Genomic DNA, 19,552 nt, shown 5'->3' with positions numbered 1-19,552 from the left:
CACAGTGGTGTTAAAGCACCAGATTTAGGGGTTTTATTGGAGTATGCCATGAGTGGGTTCCACACCCCGAAAGCATGGGTACTGCAGGGCAGTACTGAGGCTCAGTGGCAGAGCTGTGTGTGGGTCACCGTACTGTACTGGCATGGGTGCGGTGATTGAGGTGCTTTGGAAGAGAAGCATGCCCCATATGAAAACAGCAGTCACAGCTGAGGTGCTTTGGCAGAGCTGTGTGGGTGTCAGTACTAAAATATCACGGGGTTGCTTCAGGTCTATGGTATGCCATGCTAATGTTACATATATGTAACTTACACAGGATGTTCCCACGGGATATCCTTACATTGACAGAGTTTTTTTTCAATTCAAAAATCTTTATTCGAATTTTTGCAAATTCATAAAAGCAATACAAACAATCCCAAATCAAATTACCATGGTTACAAATAGTTTAAAAAACAGCACGTTATTAAATACAAATCAATTATCAGTAAGGTTCAGAGTTTTATGTTCGTCTCAGAAGCACAATGTGTTGCAAGCCAGAATTAGGGAGCGTGGCAAGGTTGTCCTTATCTCCTCGTGCAGATATGGTAGGCGTCGTTTTCTTTGCAGTTTTATATAGCGCAAACTCGACTTGAAGGTATCAGAGTGCTTTACATGAGCATCAGTTGCATTACAGATGGACACATTCATTTTTTGGGCACGGCGAGATTAAGTGATTTGCCCAGAACCACAGAATGCTTGAGCATCCCTGGCTAGACTCTAGCCTAGTTCCCCAGCTTCAAAATTAGCCGCTCTAGCTGTTAAGCCACATATGCAGAGTAGGAGCACAGTGGAGTGGCATAACTGTTTGTAGGTCTCAGGTCTAAAATATGGACAGCTGCCTAGATGTCTACAGTGCAGTAAGTGCAGTGGCACCAGGGTCCACAGGTCAAAGGGGCCAAGTGGATTCCAATTATGAATATCTTTTACTACCCAGCAAGGCTTAAGGGAGCCAGTTTCCTTGCTTTAAATAGGGCCAAGTGCATCCTTGCCACGGAACCGCTGTGGGGTAGGATTGGGGAGCATTGTCTGAGCTGCATGAAACTATCATTAGCACATGAATGGTGCCATATACTGGCAGAGGAGGATTGTGACTCTCTGTGAAGCCTGGTGCACGCTGTGAACAAGTGCTGAACAGGCACATCAGAAAGGCACTGAACCTGTCCACAGGTGACTTGAGGAAGGGGTCGCCCTCCGAGGAAATCCTGCAAAAAGCAGCTTCAGAAGTGTCTGCAAGGAGAAACACGAAGGCACACCTAAGCCAGATGGGCGCTGGCATTAAAGCATTTAACAGCCCTGGCAACTCTCATGATGCTACTGTGTGTCACACAATATTAGCTCCCTTTACACAGTCACTAGTGAAGAGCCAACGACATCACATGGTGGAGCACAAAAAAAGATGGAAACCCTGCACAGAGGAGGTTTCCAGATCGTGGTTGGTGGCTCTGCAGAGCCAGTGCCAATTACAGGGTATAAAACCTTTCCAGAACATAGGCTGAAGCCTGAAATTCTTTAGGTGTTTTTTTAGGTCAAGCCTGGGCAGCGCATGCACAACTCTGCGAGGTATGCTGTGTTCAGATAATGACTTGAAGCTCCGCCCACTCTTCGCCCATATTTTTCATTCGCTTGTGTCATTGTCCACTGTAAACTGTGGCTTTTTTCATTGGTTAATAGGATTAGTAATCCCTCCTTAGTACCGCCTTGTTTAATTTCGTTATCTCCAATGAGGAATCCCCCTCTTATGTATGTCGTTACTCGGTAGGCTTTAATTACAGCCTCCGAGCACTATTTTCTCAAATAGCTTTGTCCTGTCTGCTGTTGCAGTTAGGACATGCTCTCTCCTAACACTTTAAAAAAAATCTTTACAGCACGGCTGCGCCCCACGCATTTGCAATGCAATGGGTCTCGCATTTGCGGGAGTTTAAGCTATTAGCATTGTAAATTACAATGCCTTGTTATTTATCTGTTTTAAAAACAACACATACATAAAAGGCATTGTCATTTACTATGCTACTCGCTCAAAAGCTCGTAATTGCAAGATCTATTGCATTGCAAATGCCTGTTTTTAAGTTTCAGGAGGGTAACAGTCCCGCTCACCAATGCTTAGCACTGCTACTCTCCAGCCTCTTCCTCACTTATGGCAAAAAGTTTTTAGAAGTATCAGGTCTGCTTTAATGCAGCAGGCCCATCTTCATAAGTCAGGTTTAGTTAGTGGTAAGATCACCCTTGTAGACTGCACACATGATAATGTTCTGTAGTCTATGCCATAAGCTGCCTATATCAGGGCTCTCTTTCAGATCTGACCAATCACTTCCAGTTCTCAGTGTGCAGGACATACCTGATGAAGTAGCAGCAGAAGATGAGGCTCAGCACAAAGACGAAAATCCCTGTTCCGAAGATGGCCATGTAGACATTCAAAGGCAGGTCCTGGAAGGTGATGGGGGGCATGATGCAGGTCCTGTTGGGTGACGGGGTCCCAGACTGCATGAGCATCCTACAAGAAGGAAGGAGGACATTGGGCTTACTTTCAGTACAGAAACTTACTTGAAGCAAAAAGGTGAAGTGGGAGTATAATTGCAAATGAGGGAGAGACTAACTATCGGAAGGGAAGGAGGAGGAACGAAAGAAGGACTGACCAAGGAGGTAAAAATTGGGGCTGGTGGGGGTGTTGAAAGGCAAGAAAGAGGCAGCGGCAAAGTTGGAGGATGAAGTAGAGTGGGAGTAATAATGGGTAGTAGCAATAAATGGCATGACAAAACATGAGTGAACCATTGAAATTCCAATTAAGCGACAACAAGGTAGTGGGGAAGTGGTGACGAAGGATGTTGGCAGTAAGAGCAGGTAGGTAAAAAAGAAGTAGAGTGAATCAGATTGAGGAGCAACTGGCAGAGTGAGACACTGAGAAAATAAAACAGTGCATGAAGTATGAAAAGTGAGATGAAGGCGGGGAGTGATGTATAGGGAAGAGATCAGGCAGTTAACAAAGAAATTGAAGAGATGAAAGAGCACATTGTGAAAGTGAGTAGTCTGGAAGATGAGAACTGTGGTGCAGAAAGCGTGAGACTAATGAAACATGGGAGAAGGGAGGAACGAAAGATATATGGAGGAACAGAGGGAAATTGAAAACATGACATAATAAGGGAACACTGGGAGAAATCACAAATATGTTAGAAGGGAAAAGGAGTGAGAAGGAAAAGAGGCAAACAAGAAATAGGCAGGGACAGACAGAGGTAAGGAGACAGGTAAATGGATGGAAGGAAAACAAAACAGGGAAGGAAAAAAAGGAGGGAGCGATAGGGGAAGGCCAAGTGAGGAAGAGAGGTATTGGCATAGTAAAGGATGTGAAAATAGTAAGGAAGATGCACATCATTATATAGGTTTTATATAGCGCTAGCTAGACACGTAGGTATCAGAGCGCTTTCCATAATAGTGAACACAACAATAATCAAGTCGTTGAGCATATGATGCTAGACATATTTGATTCAAATGCACACAAAATATATACATGGAAAAAAGTTAGGCAATGAGGGTGGTTATCATATATGGTCAATTAGCATAGTATCAGTTAAGGGAGAGAAAGACACAATAGACAGTAGAGAAAAACAAAACAAAATAACAGACTGTCGCAGACTGTTTCTAGTCTTTAGAAAGAGAGAATATTTAAACATAGGTCAGTTTGCTCCTGGTAAATTCTGATGTCACATCAAAGCGAACAAATAGCCTCCATTGCTGAATGCTCTATGGCCAACGACCGCAAACTTCATCAGATTTCCACAGGTCTCCTATCGCAGCCTGGATCGGACTGGGACAGAAAATAGGCCCTGGCAGCCTTATAAAAGTGGCTCACATTGGTAAATTAGTAGCCCAAAAAAGTGGCCCATGTTTGCAAATTGAGGCAGTTTTGAACTCATAAAGCAAAACTGTATAAATCTTTTGCAAAGTATGGAAGGCTGCATGGATTTCAGCTTGCCGCAGGCAATGTTTCTTTTAATATCATGGTATCAACTGTAAAAACTGTCCCAGAAAACTATAACACAGGTCCGCAAAATGCCCAAAAGAACGACCCAGCTCCTAACCTGGGACAGAATCTTATTGGGCATTGCCCTATAGGCCAGTCCAACCCTTATTCCAGCCAGGGGAGGCTAAACCACAGCATTTATAGGGAGACCTGAACCAGGATGTCATCTCCACCTTGAGAGCCAGAGAATGAGCCTATCAATCAAATTAGTTTTAACGTGAGCTGCACTAGAGAGAAAAAAGATGGGAGGAGAGTAAGCAGTTAAGTACCAGCCACCTAAAAGCATGGGAGAACTTTATGGACAGCTTCAACCCAACCAAGTCTGAAAATAAGCCAAGAGAAGGACCTGTAAGTCCGAAAAATCTGGGGTCGCATCACGCAATCAGGCACGAAGCAATTTACTCCACCTTTCACAACATCAGGTTGCCGAATTAAGAGAGTTAAAAACCAACATCAACAGGGCAATGCGCAGTCTACGTACTCACGACCCAGCTGAGAACATCCAGTCAGAATTAACGAGCCTTATAGCACGCAAGAAGAAATTAATCTGGCTCGCTAAAAAAGAAAGGGGCGAATCAACATGGGCTAAACTGACATATGACGCAATAAATAACAACAGTGCCAGATTTTGGCAGACCATCAGAACCCTTGAGAATCCATCCGCACCAGGAATTAGCTCATATATAACAGAGGATATCTGGGCAAAGTTCCTACGGAATCATTTCAACCCAGAAGCTCCCGAATTCCCGGTAACCTTTCCGGAGCTCAAAAGTGACCAACAACAATCAAGGATCGAAGGACTGGCCTTTCCCATTGATTTCACAATCAAGCAGCTCGCGGGTAGAATCAAGAAAGGATGCACAGACGGATCTCCTGGCCCCAATGGTCTTCCAACTATTTTATTTAGGCAGGATTCAATCTATTGGGGTAAAGTACTCCTCCCCCTTTATAATAACATCCTAGAAAGTGAGCGAATTCCTGACTCCTGGAAAGGATCAATTGTTTCCCCTATCCACAAAAAGGGTGTCATGTCAGATCCAAAAAATTACAGGCTCATCGCCTTAATAGACATCAAAGCCAAATTCTATGCAGGGCTCTTACTAAATGAACTCACAGTTTGGCCTCTGGAAAAAACGTAATTCCCATAAATCAAACTGGTTTTCAGGAAGGTCTGGGGACTTCAACAAATATTCTCGCCCTTTCCCTCCTGTCTGACGCTTCCAAAAAAATGAACAAGCAGCTATTCGTCTGCTTTATTGATTACAAGGCAGCTTTCAATAGCATCGAAAGGGGGCTACTTTGGGCCAAACTGGCGAGGTGGGGAATCCCTACAAATCTTCTAAACCAGCTAATACTGCTTCACTCTGAAACTTGGGTCCAGATTAAAATTGGAGCAGGAGTTACCCTGTCTAGAAAAATTCCTACTACCAAAGGGCTGAAGCAGGGTTGTGTACTGGCCCCAACTTTGTTCAACCTCTTTGTCTCGGATCTTTCCACCGACTTGGACAACTGTAATAATCATGCACCGAACCTAGGGGGCTTAACACTATCGAACCTCTTGTATGCCGATGACCTCCTACTAATTCGCCGTACTCCAATCGGTCTCCAGCATCTGATAAACATCACAAGTACCTTCGCAGACAAAAATGGGCTGACCATAAATCTGGAAAAATCCAAAGTAATGGTACTAACCAAGGTCCAAATAAACCCCACCTACGATGGTCAATGAACAATCGGCTGCTGATCCCGGTAGAGGAGTGCAAGTATTTGGGAATCATATTAGAAAGAAACGGCTCATTTTCTAAACAGAAAGCCTCCATCAAAGGCAGAGGAACTGTATTGGCAGTTGCTTTAAAAAACATCAAGCAAAAAATAACTGGCCCTAGCCTTCTCCCTTTGCTAGAAGTGCTTAGAGCGCGGCTCCTTCCCTCCATCACATACAGAAGCGAAGCAATGAGAGGTAGAGATGAAGTCACCCTGGACATTGTGGTTGCTAAGGCCCTAAGAATAATATTCAATCTTCCGCAATTTACCTCACCAGCGCAAATATGATTAGAATTCGGACTGCTAAAGCAGGAAATCTCGCGGAAAGGGGCCTACGCCAATTGCTGGTTCAAAATAAAGGGGGCTGCGCCAGGCACATTGAGCTCACACCTGTGGTTGGAAATCTCAAAGAGAAATGAAAGCCCAGCGAAGTCCTACCTCCAATCAGCAATCAAGCTGTTAGCTTTACAGGACCTATGGGACTTATGCCCATCCCAGAAAAGTTTTAAGGTGCTGGTAAATAAATCAGTATAGATCGCATCTCTAGCAGAAGACAAAGCTGCCCTTAGCAGGAGATCCCATGGCTGGTTCGTGATTCAGAGCTATGTGTCAACAAAGCCCCAACCATACCTAGGAACAGGTTTTGCAAGAACAATAAAAGAACGGTTCCTTCATCTGAGGTTGGGAATCCTACCAGCAAAGCCCCACCTTCCTCCATGGAAACGCACAACCTCTACCAACGGCTGCAGACTGTGTGGAAATTTAAACGAAGACATAATACATCTACTATGCATCTGCAACGGCTTGAGAGAGGAAAGGAGACAGTTTCTCAAACAACTCCTGATTGCAAGTCAGGTTCGATTTTGTAGGGAAGCGGTAAAGGCCTGTTTTGAGGGCAGCAACATCCGTCTTTCCTGCAGCCTTGTTCGGTTTATTTATTTATTTTATTTATGGGCTTGTAGCGCGCCGGCATCACACCCGAAGGTGTATCTCCGCGCGGAGCTGTGAGGTAAACAGGTCGAGCAAAGCACCTCCTAGAATAGTACTGTCTTTAGGTGTTTCCTGAAAGCTGAGTGACTCGAGCATTCTCTAAGGGAGAGGGGGAGGTTGTTCCAAAGACGTGGGCCCATGATGGAGAGGGCACGGCCTCCCTGTCTGGTCTTGTAATGTCTGGGAACCTGAAGTAACAGTTGGTTACTGGACCTAAGATTGCGGGAAGGACGATGGTACACAAATTTATCTGCCAAGTAGTGGGGTCCCAGATTGTGTATGAGGGAAGCGAACCCTAAGCTAAGTCGGGAAGACCCCCAAGTCATCAGCCTTTATCCTATGCTATCGCACCTATGAGTCAAGGTCAACAACCGTCTCTACAAGCGCTTTGATTAAGTCCTATGAATAACTCCCTGCTTGCTAAGCTCCCAGCAGTCAGTATGTCCTGGCTGTGAGCTCATTGACTCGTTCTCTCCACAAATATCATTTCTTGATGTGGATCCACCAATGAGAACAAGCCCTATGCTGACTTATCTTTTTTACTAGGAAGAATTATTTTACCTATACATTTTTACTCCTTTGCAATTTTAATGAACTACAACATATTTGTAATCTTTTAACATCTTTTAAAGGAGAAGCTGTATCTTGTGAATTAATGTTTTACTTGTTTGCGGAGGTTTTAATTAATCATGCAATAAAGTTATACCTATACCTATCTATCAAATGAGTTTTAACGTGAGCTGCACTAGAGTTGAAATGTGAAATATGAGCAGCACCAGAGTTGAACCAGGACTTTGTCTCTACCCTATGAGCCAGAGAATGAGTGTTAGAAATGGGGTTTCTGGTTGGGAAGGGTCTACCTTAGATGTGACTTATAAGTAGTAAAAGGGGAGTTTGGACGTGGCAACCACTTGCCTTGCCACTGCGGCAGTGAACTGTATGCGCAGGCTCTGCAGTGGCAGAGGCCTGAGACAAGTTTGAGAGGTTACTTCGGTGGGTGGCACAAGCAGCACTGCAAGCCCCCCAGTAGCATTTAATTTACAGGCCCTGGCTATATGGGATACCACTGTACAAGGGTCTTACAGGAAAATTAAATATGCCAAACAGGTGTAGACCAATCTTACCAAGTTTACAAGAGAGAGCACATACACTTTAGCACTGATCAGCAGTTGTGAAGTGCCCACAGTCATGAACCACCAACAACATGTCAGATAAAATACAGGAGGAAGGCAAAAGGTTCTGGCATTACCCTGCAAAAAAGGCCAAGTCCAACATATCCCTCTTCCAGCCTAAAGGCAGAGTAAGCTAATCAATACCTTGAAGGGCTTCCCTGCTTGGGGCGATAGAACATGGACCCTGGCTTGCAACTGCAGGGGCACATTCCAGTTCCATGCCAATCTGATCCCATATGAATCCCTCTGTCTAAGCTCTCAGGACCAACTAAGCTAGCCCATGGGGACTCCTTAGCTCTCCGTGGCCAGAACCTGGCCATCCTGGGGTTTCTGGTCCTCGTCATCTCACAGAGTGGGGGGTGGTATCCCTAGGTACATAGTATCCTTGCTCCACTCTACCTCTCATCAGTGCAGGAGTTCTACTCTGCCACTGGTCCCCCAACCAAGGGTCTACACCGTCAGGATGACCAGAGGTCACAGGTGAGGTTCTCATCCCCCTAACCCCTCCTTCTGGGGTTCTGCACCCTCCTCATAGGAGAGGTGCCCCCAGAACCTAGAACCATCAGGGCACTGGTATCAGCCCTCCCACACAATTCTCCTACCACTTCAGGATTTCTACCCTGCAACTGGTCTCCCAACACAGGGACCAAACCGCTTGTGTTGAACAGGGGCCAGAGGCGAGTACTCTCCCCCATCCCCTTCCAGAGTTCTGCACCCTCCCACCTGCAGTGGTACCCCCAGAAGACAAAATGGTAGGGACACATTTAGCAGCTGACTTTCCCTCCAGGTCAGACATTACCTCTTGAACCTGGCCTCCCAACCCATGGGCTACACCCTGCAGTTGTGCCTGTGCCTGGCAAGCCAGGACTTTCTGGGGAGCACACCTGCCCCCCAAGGGTAACACTTACCGCATGGTTTGTGTGACAGTCTGGCTGGCGCTGATCTCCTGACCCCGGCCCATCTGACACTACGCGAAGACCCCCCCCCCCCCCCCCCCCAAACCAGAAGCAGCGTCAACAAGGTCAATCCTGTGGAGCTCTACCCTCAGAGCTGGTCCCTTACCCACTGGTTCTCCCACCGGGGACTGACTCCCCCTCTCAGCCCTCCATCTTGGTGTCTGCACCCTCCACTCAGGAGTGATCCTGCAAGACACCAGAACTTGTGGAACGCTGCTTATAGACACCCCTCCAAGTTCTCTTGACACTAGGAGATCGCCCTCAGCAGCTGGCCTTTCAATGCAGATTAGGATCCCCTCCTGGTGTTCACTTATGGAACCAACCAGGCTCTGGGACTGGGCCTTGGGCACCTTGGGACACCACCCATTCCCACTCCTTCTCTTCTGAGACAGGTCATGGGTCCATACATCCCACCCGTTACACTGGGACCTATCTGAGCTACCACAAACGTTTCGCACCACCCACGATTGGGAAATACCTGATCCACTCCCTTTAGGATCACTCCCAAATATCTTTCCAGACCCTCTGGTACTCACCCAGAGGTCTGACTCCTGTGCAAGTTCCCCGGGATCAGAGAACTCATAATCCATAGGAGTTTGCGTAGCCCTGGAAAACAACAATGGTACATGTGCTCTCTTCCAATCAGATTGAACAGCCGTTCAAAATTGTTTGCTGTGCGACTGTTCACCCAACTCTTCAGTGCATCACAACATTCTTCCACAAACTCCCCCCAAGACTGGTGAGACAGTTCCTCCTGCCCCTGAACTTCAAGCTATACCCTTCAGGTGTGACACCCTCCTCCTGGGAACTAGGTACAATGCGCTGGGATCAGGGAGTGGGTGTTTCTATACTGGACACAACATTGCTGCCACCTTTGAACTCCACCTTCACTGGTGAGTCTAGAACAGTGAAACTACGCTCAAGGGACAACCTATCCTCAAGAGCTAGTTTCTCTCTGGGAAAGGCCCTCTCTGCCTCTGCCATCTTCTCCTGAGTTAAGGCTCGCCCCACATCAGCCTTTCTCTCTTCCACAACCAGCTGCGCTAGCTTCATGGCATGCTCCAATTTGAGCCTTTCCAGCACCAGCTGGTGCTCCCTCCCCACCCACCCCCCTCCCTGTCCGCCAGTAACTCTGATGACAGGGAAAGGGAGAAGGCACTACTCCTGGCACTAGACCCAGCAAGAGACTCCTTCTCCCTTCCCCACTATCTACTGGCATCCCTGCGGAGTCATTTTCTCCCTGCTCTTCAGACTCTCCCAGGCCACTGCCCTCTAGGGGTATGAACTGGGAACCCTCCCACTCAGAGTCCTCCCTTATCTCAGGGTCCTCCTCTTGGTCTCCCTCAGAACCACCACCCTCCTGCATCTCTGTTAATGCCAGCAGCGGCCAGCACAGGTAAGCGTAGTGGGGCAGTGACGCGGGGCGCGGGGGAAGATGACAGACAATGAAATAGGTATTATTTATTTATTTAATCATACCTATTCCTTCATCTGTCGACTCCCCCCTTCCCTCCCTGCTCCGCCTCCGCCCCATCGTGCTTACCTGAGTCGGCCACCGCTGATTGATGCCTCTTCATGGAACTGTTCAGTATAGCACAGGGCCCTACGATAGTCCTTTTGCCACCTGTTCTCTTACCACCTGTGCATGCCCTTCTGGAGGCATAGCTGGGTGTCTTCTGCTGTCACTATTATTTTCCTCGCTCTGCAGAACCCCGTTAGCTACTCCAGACCGTATTATCACAGATCATGTAAGTTAAAGGCAGATTCCATGTTGGCAAGGCACTAAATAGACACTTGCAACACAAGATTCCTAGGCGTAAGAGCCGAAGCAGGAGTACACAATATAAAATGACTAATGGGAGAAAATCAGGAGAAAACAAAACACATGATTGTCTAAATGCAGAGTTTGTAGTGCAACAATGCATCACTGTGGTGTTGCGCAAATGCAAGTCCTATCCTCACCACTGCCATCAATGTTAGAAATGGGGTTTTTGGTTGGCTAGGGTCGCCCTCAGTGGTGACTTATATCTAGTAAAAGGGGAGTTTGGATGTGGCAACCACTTGCCATGCCACGTCACTGTGGCAGTGAACTGCACGTGCAGGCCCTTTATTGTCAGATGCCTGAGACAGGTTTGAAAGGCTACTTCGGTGGGAGGCGCAAGCAGTGCTGCAAGCACACCAGTAGCATTTAATTTACAGGCCTTGTGTATATGGGATGCCACTGTACAAGGGACTTACAGGTAAATTAAATATGCCAAACAGGTGTAGACCAATCTTACCAAGTTTACAAGAGACAGCACATGCACTTTAGCATTGATCAGCAGTGGTAAAGTGCCCGGAGTCATAAAACCACCAACAACAGATCAGAAAAAATACAGGAGTAAGGCGAAAAGTTCTGGCATAACCCTGCAAAAAGGGCCAAGTCCAACCGTCAGCATATCTACCAAACAATTTTTAGTGTGAGCTGCACTAGAATTGTAATGTAAAAATATGACACCACACTTTTCAAATTAAAAAGTCCTTGAATATTTCATATTTGTAGCTATTTTCATAGAATACATGAGATCACTAAACAGCTTAAGTGATATTTATTAAAGAGATTAATATTAAGGACATGTAATAAAGAATGTCCTTCTGCTATTGCCAGGGGTGAGTCAAGAGACAAACACATTTTCCATGTGCACTCTTCACATTGTCAGTAATATAAATGAAGCACCCGATAGTCCTTTAAACCAGGGGTGTGCCAAACAAGCGTAATTTCCTTTTGCATCATTTCGGGCAAATTACGACAAATGACGCGAAATTACACAGACATCAAATTGAAATGTGTCCTTGCATTCATTATGGACACAAGGACGCTTTCTACGCATAAAAATGGTCCTAAATTGCAATGGCGCGATCAGTAGGCTTTCGCATTTTCTTCATTTACATTGAGCCCATGCTCCAGTGATAGAATTATTCTACGAACAGGCGGCAAACATAGCTTAATTATGCAAATGTGGGCATTTTGCGTAACAAGCTACCACGAAATGCGCTAAAGTATGCAAGAGTGTTCTGGCATAAGGACAATTTCACACAGGCCTACTGTAAACCACATTTGAATGTTTTTTCTAAAGCACAAACTCCGAACTGAATTCCTTCTAGGTGTTCCCAGACTTTTCAGTGCAAGTGCTTGTTGAAAATGGGAATGGACTGTTCTTTAGGCCAGGACTGATGAAGGGCGGCTCCACTTGATATTGCATTGACATTTAAGGATATTTGGGCCTCTTATCTCCATCATAATTAGGTACTTGTCAATTTGAATTTTATCAAGTCCAAGGGTATGTAAAATTAGTATCTAGCAAACTAGCAAAGTTTGCAGCTATAAAAAAAATACATAAGTTGTTAAATGTAACGCAAACTCGGAGCTGTTCATATTGTTCAATGAACAAACAAAACTATTTTGGAAGAAACAAGGCTACATATCAGTACTATAAAATATTTAACAAGACAATGAAGTGGCATGGATTGCGGTTCTATTATTACAGTGTTTCATGGGGACAGTCTGTAAAGTTCAGCTTTACGTCTCTAGATACTTCCACTTTCTTTTTTATAGGTTTGTTAAAACTGCAATTTCAGTAGAAGGAAAACATAAATTTGATTTATGCCAATATGACTTCAGAGTACAGACTGCTTCTTGCTCTTTAAAAATTAGGGAGAGAGCAGTGGCGGCTGGTGACATGCATTGTAAGGGGGAGGCCGCCGCCCCAAAACTCGTGCCGCCTGGGCCTGATCACCCTCCTTTGCAACACCACTGACCCACTGTCAGGTACTGTGAGACAGTGAGAATGCCTTTAGGGTCAACGCCAAAGCTCTCAATCATGGCTAGTTATAAACTGTGTTAACAGCGGACCACGACTGAGAGCTCTGGGGTTGAGGATGAAGGCACTGAGAGTTTCTCACAGTGCCCGTCAGTGGGTCATAAAATTGAAAATTAAATATGTACTTACCCACTGACTCTTCTCCTCTGGTCCTCCTAGGTATTCTTCAATCGGGGAGTAAGTGGTTTGAGATCCAACACCCCTACCCACTCCAGATGCTTCTCTCCTATTGCTGATCATGTTAAGCAGCATGAGGGAGGCACGGGGATTGGTTTGAGCGGACTGTCTCAACACTCTCTAAAGCAATGGGGGCTTGTGCCTGCTCTCCACCCAGTTGTCTAAGACAGTTTGGATTGGAGAGGTTTAAAGTGTGCTTGTCAGGCTGGCCATCGCATGACAGAGGCCAAAGTGACATGCACACTTTAAACTGGAGTGTGTGTCAAGCAACACTCGGTTGTGGAGCAGTGAAAAATAAAATGGTAATAAATTAATTTTATTTTTCACACTTTGCAGAATGTTTTTGCAGTGGGGTAGTGCTCCTCTGCCCTAATAGAGGAGCCATGGCTGGAAGAGAGAATACAGAACCAGGTTCAGCTATGGCCTGTCCCTCAAATGTTTATGAGGCTGAGCAGTGGCAGACATTTAGCTTTGGCCACATTAAGACTGAGCTTTTTCATCAACTTAATAAACCTGTAATATAATCCCACACAGGCAACAGCCCTCAGAATCCCAGTAAGAAAAACACATGCATTGGGTAGACCTGTGGGGGTTAGAGCTTTCCATAACTACTGTGCCCACCAACGCAGCTGAAACTAGCATTAAAAGGCCCTGTTCCAGCAAATGGAAGAATATCACAGGCAAAAAAATACAACCTAAATAAACACTGTGCTTTCAGAGTCAATAGACTTCCATACTACTTTACTTTGATCTAAAAACTCAAAACACACAAATATTCACCAGAAGCTGCCTGGGATCCAGTTCTGGTAAGAGACATTAACAATAACAACAATTAAACCACAAACCCAGTAGTCAGAGAATCTACCAACACACCCAAAAACTGGAATTCCTTGGTGGATTTTAACCGGTTTGGTGCGAATGATAGAATGGTTCCGTCATGCGCCACAGTACTATTTCTGCCGAGGATGGAACCAATCTGCCTTCTGAACACGAGCTTGAAATTCCTCTGCTGTAAACAGCAGAGGAATTTCCTTTTTTAGGTTTGGCCTAGCCAATGCGTACGAAGTACGCATGTGCTAGGAAAAAGCTAATGAGTATAGTATGGGGGCTGGGAATCCGCCCCCGTCTTTCATTGGCTAGCTCCATAAATGGAGGCTAGCCATTGGAAGACACGTTTGTCCAGCAATGCAGGACCAGATTCGGGCGCAATCCCGAGAATTTTTGGCTTTTGGCGACGTCAGCCGAAAGCCTTTTCTCGGGAACGCCCCCGAATCTGGTCCGGCATTGCCGGCAACCGCCCGAAGGAGCCTCACTTACATGGCGTGGAGCGCTTTTGCTGACCTCTAAAGCCGGTGCCCACCCGGCATTGTCCCTTTGTTTCCCCGCCGCGGCCCCCGAAGCCGAGTTCCCCAGCCGAAGGAAGCAGCTGTCCGCCTCCAGCCAGGGCTGCGCTGGGATTGGCCCAGCCGGCCGAGCCTCCGCCGCGTCATCACTAGAGCTGCTTCGTCTGCTCTGACGCGGACACGGGCAGTCAGGTAAGTTTTCTTATTTTTAAAAAATTTACTTTTTAACCCCCGCGCGAGTCCCCTAGCCCCCCCCCCCCGCCCGCACCCCCAAGTCCCGGCTTTCAAACACGGCCTCCTTCGCCTTCCCCACATGGGACACGCAACCTCCGATCTTCACCCCCGCCACTGCGCCTCAGATGTGGTGCGTGACATCACATTCCTCCAAGCGCATTCCTGGCCCGTGCCTCTGGGGCACTGTTTGGGAGTTGAGCTCTGGCCAAGTTAGATTTCTGTAATTGGCAGGGCTCGCCGGAGAATGGGAACAGAGAAGTCTTTAAATCAACACCACATTTCGGAATATTCCTCCCTCTGTCCTCCTCCTCCGGCGCTGGCTTCAGCTCCGCCCCGGGCCGCAGGGATGGGGGCTGTGGGACCCCGCACTCCCCCGTCTGAGTGCAGCTCTCCGAGTCTCTCTGTCTCTCTCATACACACGCCGTGCTCTCTCTTCTCTGTCTGCCTCGGTGTTTCTCTGTGGCTCACTCGTCCCCTCGCACTCTCTTAGTCTTAACCCTTCTCTCACCCTGTCTCTCTGTGGCCACCCCTCTCCGCTCCTCTCCTTAGCCAAGGCCCTCCCGCTCCTCTTTTTTAATGCTTTTCTTATCTGTCTCTTTCTCCCCTCGGTGCCCCTCTCTCTCTTTCCCCGCCCTCCGCCACTCCCTCTCTGCCCGCCCCTCTCACCCTTGCGCTGTCGTTTTCCTTCTCTTCTTGTTGCTCGCTCTCCCTTCTTGCTCGCTGCCGCCTGTCTGTCCCTTCCTCACTGTCAGTCCTGGCGCTCTGCACTCTCTCCCCTCCTTCGCCCCGACCGACCTCCTTCTCACTGTCCCTCACTCTCTTCCTTGCTCTCGGTGCCTGTCCCTCACTCTCTTCCTAGTTCTCGGTGCCTGCCCCTCACTCTCTTTCTTGCTCTCAGTGCGTATAATTCCTCACTCAGTCTCAGCCTTTCCTTGCTCTCGGTGCCTGTCCCTCACTCTCTTCCTTGCTCTCAGTGCCTGTCCCTCACTTTCTTCCTCGCTCTCAGTGCCTGTCCCTCACTCTCAGCCTCTCCTTGCTCACAGTGCCTGTCCCTCACTCTCTTCCTCGCTCTCAGTACCTGTCCCTCACTCTCTTCCTAGCTCTCAGTACCTGTCTCTCACTCTTTATTGCTCTCAGTGCCTGTCCAGCACTCTCTTTATTGCTCTCGGTCAGTGCCTTTCCCTCACCCTCTTTCTTGCTCTCAGTGCCTTTCCCTCACTCTCAGGGCCTGTCCCTCACTCTCTCCCTTGCTCTCAGTGCCTGTCCCTCCTATCTCTCTTTCTTGTTCTCAGTGCCTGTCCCTCATTCTCTTCCTTGATCTAAGAGCCTGTCCCTCCCTCTCTTCCTCGCTCTCAGTGCCTGTCCCTCACTCCCAGTGCCTGTCCCTCACTCCCAGGGGGTGTGAGGGAGAGCGCTTCCCTCCTGCCCCGTCGCTGCCGCTGCCTTCTCCCTCAGTGGCCCCGGGGCCCCCTCGGCTGAAGGCGGCTCTTTCAGGCCCGGGCGCCGCGGGACTTCAGCCAAAACCCGCCACGGATTTGCTGAATGAGGCGGTTCAACTAATTGGCTTCACGCGGGTGATGCCAGGCCTCAGGAATGTGCTGTCCAACGGCTGCACTGTGCCCTGCGTGCCCGAGCACCGCAGGGGGCACGGACTGGCACGGCATGGGGGCACAGACAAGCACGGCATGGGGGCACAGACAGGCACGGCATGGGGGCATGACCGGATACTGCACGGGGCACAAACTGTCAGCATGGGGGCACGGACTGGCACAACACGGGGGCACAGACTATCACTGCAGGGGGCACGGACCGGTACAGCATGGGGGCACAGACCGGTACAGCATGGGGGCACGGACCGGTACAGCATGGGGGCACGCAGGGGGCACGGACAGGCACAGTAAGGGGCATGACCAGATACTGCACGGGGCACAGACCGGTACAGCATGGGAGCACAGACAGGCACAGCATGGGGGCATGGCCGGATACTGCACGGGGCACGGACTGACACAGCATTCGGCCACGCACTGGCACAACACGGGACACGCACAGCACGGGGGCACAGACTGGCACAGCATGGGGCATGGCCAGGTACGGCACGGAGGCACGGACTGGCAGAGCATGGGGCATAGAAAGACAGTGCACAGGGGCGTAGGCAGGCGCTGGATGGACTCATTATCAGGCAGTGCCCAGTGGCATGTAAAGCCAGGGTACAGGGGGATAGACAGGCACTGCATTGATACATGTCAGGCACTGCATTGGCATGGAAAGGCAGTGCACAGGGCCGTGAGGAGGCACTGCAATGATACATTGTCTGGCAGAGCACAATAGCATGCGAAGGTAGTGCACAGGGGTGTGGGCGGGCAATGCATTGATACATTGTAAAGCTGTACACAATGGCATGTAAGGTCAGGGGCTAGACAGGCCCTGCATGTGCACAGCAACGTGGGCAGGCACTGCATTGAATCATCGTCAGTGCACAGGGCGTGAGCAGGTGCTGCATCGATACATTGCACACTAGAGTATTAAAGGGCTGCTGAGACCCAGAGATGCTGTTGTGACCAGGTTATCAACAGCCATCTGACACACACACACGTGCATTTGTCTGCTCTCTGTGGACCGAACAGTACTATAGAAATAAAGTCACCATCTGTTGCGAGGTCCAGTGTTGTCGGGCCCGGTAATTAATGTGCAAGAAAGAGTATGCAGCGTTCAGCCTGTGGTACATGTGCCGACTGTACATGGTCAGGTGATTTCACGTACGGCAAGCAGTGGTAGTGTGGCCAGCGGTTGATGTGCATTAAAACAAGCATTGGCAAAGTCAGAAGTTTTCGCATGTGCAAGAGCCATTAGGTTTGCCAATATGTTTCAGCCATGTTGTACACCAGAGTACCTTCTGTAAGGTGGAGTGTTGTAAGGTGGAGTGTTGTAAGGTGGAGTGTTGTAAGGTGGAGTGGTGTAAGGTGGAGTGGTGTAAGGTGGAGTGGTGTAAGGTGGAGTGGTGTGAAGTGTTGTAAGGTGGAGTGGTGTAAAGTGGAGTGGTGTAAAGTGGAGTGGAGTGTTGTAAGGTGAAGTGTTGTAAGGTGAAGTAGTGTTATGGAGCGGTGCACAGTAGAGTTGAGTGACGTGGAGAGGAGTACAGTGTCAGAGTTGAGTAGAGTGTCCTAGAGTGGAGTGGCTTAGTGTCATGGAGTAGTGTGGAAGGATGAGCAGATGGATGAGTGGGCGAATGGATGAGTGGGCAGATGGATGAGTGGGCGGATGGATGAGTGGGCGGATGGATGAGTGGGCGGATGGATGAGTGGGCGGATGGATGAGTGGGCGGATGGATGAGTGAGCGGATGGATGAGTAGGTGGAAGGATGAGCGGATGGATGAGTGGGTGGATGGATGGATGAGTAGGTGGAAGGATGAGTGGATGGATGAATAGGTGGAAGGATGAGCAGGCGGATGGGTGGGTGGAAGGATGAGCAGATGGATGAGTGAGAGGATGGATGAGCGGGTGGAAGGATGAGCAGATTGATGAGTGGGCGGATGGATGTGTGAGCGGATGGATGAATAGGTGGATGGATGAGTGGATGGATGAGTAGGTGGGCAGCTGGAGGGAGGGACGAGGGAGCGGATGTATGATGAGGTCGGCGGGTGCCTGCTTTGATAGATGAGTGGGTACCGGAATGGACAAGTGGGCAGCTGGGTGGGTGAATGAAGAGATTGGCAAGCGCATGCGTAGATAGATGAGCGGGTGGATCAGTGGCTGGGTGTTCAGATGGGTTAGATGAGTGGTTGAATTTGCTATTGTAAATGACAATGCCATTTATGTTAAAAAAACAGAAATAAAAATAATGTCAAGAGCAATGCCAATAGCTCTAACTTTAACAAAGGCAAAACCATTGCATTGTTAATGCTTGTTTCTTTTTGAGCCACTGGAGCCAGGGAAGAGGCTCCCCAAACTCCAGAGGAGTTTTTTTTCCAATGTAATGATGATCGTGCGCATCATCCACTGACGTCATTCCATTGAAAATGAAAGTGAAATGAGGCAATCGGCTCATTTCACTTTCACAACCTACGTGCTCACAGGGCTATCTCTGCCCCACGAGCACATAGGCAGACGGGAGAGGTATCATTGGAAAGGAGATGATCTCTCCTTTACAATAGAACCCATCCCTAGTGGATTCCTGCTTGGGGATCGCTGAAGGATGGTGATCCTCAAGCAGGGATCCACCCACTAGACACCAGGGAGGGGGAGGGGCCCTTTAGGCAAGGTCTTTTGCTCCCCCAATAATTATGGCCTTATTCAGTCTTTTGGCCACCTAAGAGGCAGATGGGGGAAGTATCCCCCTGATCTGCCCTCGCTGGGGGGGCAGAAAGCACACTACACACCAGGGATTATTATTTTTGAATACTTAGGGATGTTGGTTGTCCTAAATGGGCATTATAATGCCCCCACCCCTTTCCAAAATTTCCACAGTCTTTCTGCCCTTCCAGGACGCAGATTAGGGCAATAGCCCCCGATCTGCCCTCCCCCCCAGGGGGGTAGAAAGCCCAATAGACACAAGGGATTATTATTCTTTTTTTTTTTAATAAAAGAGGGATGGGGGCTGCTCCCAATGGGCATACAAATGACCCCCCCCCCTCCAAAAAACAAACAGGACAGTCTTTCTGTCCCCGGTGGGCAGATGGGGATTATTACCCCCAATCTGTCCTCCAGGGGGGCAGAAAGCCAGCCGCAGCCGGTAGTGGGGGTTCCGGCCGGGCGGTGATGTGGGGAGGGGGAGGTGTAGGGCGGGGGTAGTAATGTATGGATTACGGACTTTAACAGGTAAGTAAACATAAAAATAAATAAAACAAATTTCGTTGCGCGCACTGCATCACCAAATGCGATGCAGTGTGTGCAACGAAATTCGTTTTATTTATTTTTATGTTTACTTACCTGTTAAAGTCCGTAATCCATACATTACTACCCCCCACCCTGCCCCTCCCCTTCCCCACGTCACCGCCCGGCCGGTACT

The 19,552-nt window shown here is 48.4% G+C and overlaps 1 protein-coding gene across 1 annotated transcript in view; it reads right to left on the bottom strand.

Moving 5' to 3' along the window:
• Positions 1-19,552, bottom strand: part of RNF122 (ring finger protein 122) — a 132,138-nt gene that overhangs the window by 66,839 nt on the left and 45,747 nt on the right. The window contains exon 2 of the mRNA XM_086943769.1: positions 2,372-2,527. Within this exon, the coding sequence (XP_086799895.1) occupies positions 2,372-2,526 (155 nt within the window). The 5' untranslated portion in view covers position 2,527. The remainder of the gene's footprint in view (positions 1-2,371; positions 2,528-19,552) is intronic.

Source organism: Lissotriton vulgaris, chromosome 11, assembly GCF_964263255.1.
Source record: "Lissotriton vulgaris chromosome 11, aLisVul1.2, whole genome shotgun sequence".
Classification (NCBI taxonomy): Eukaryota; Metazoa; Chordata; class Amphibia; order Caudata; family Salamandridae; genus Lissotriton; species Lissotriton vulgaris.
The sequence above is the reverse complement of the archived record's forward strand: the minus strand, read 5'-3'. Positions and strand labels throughout refer to the sequence as shown.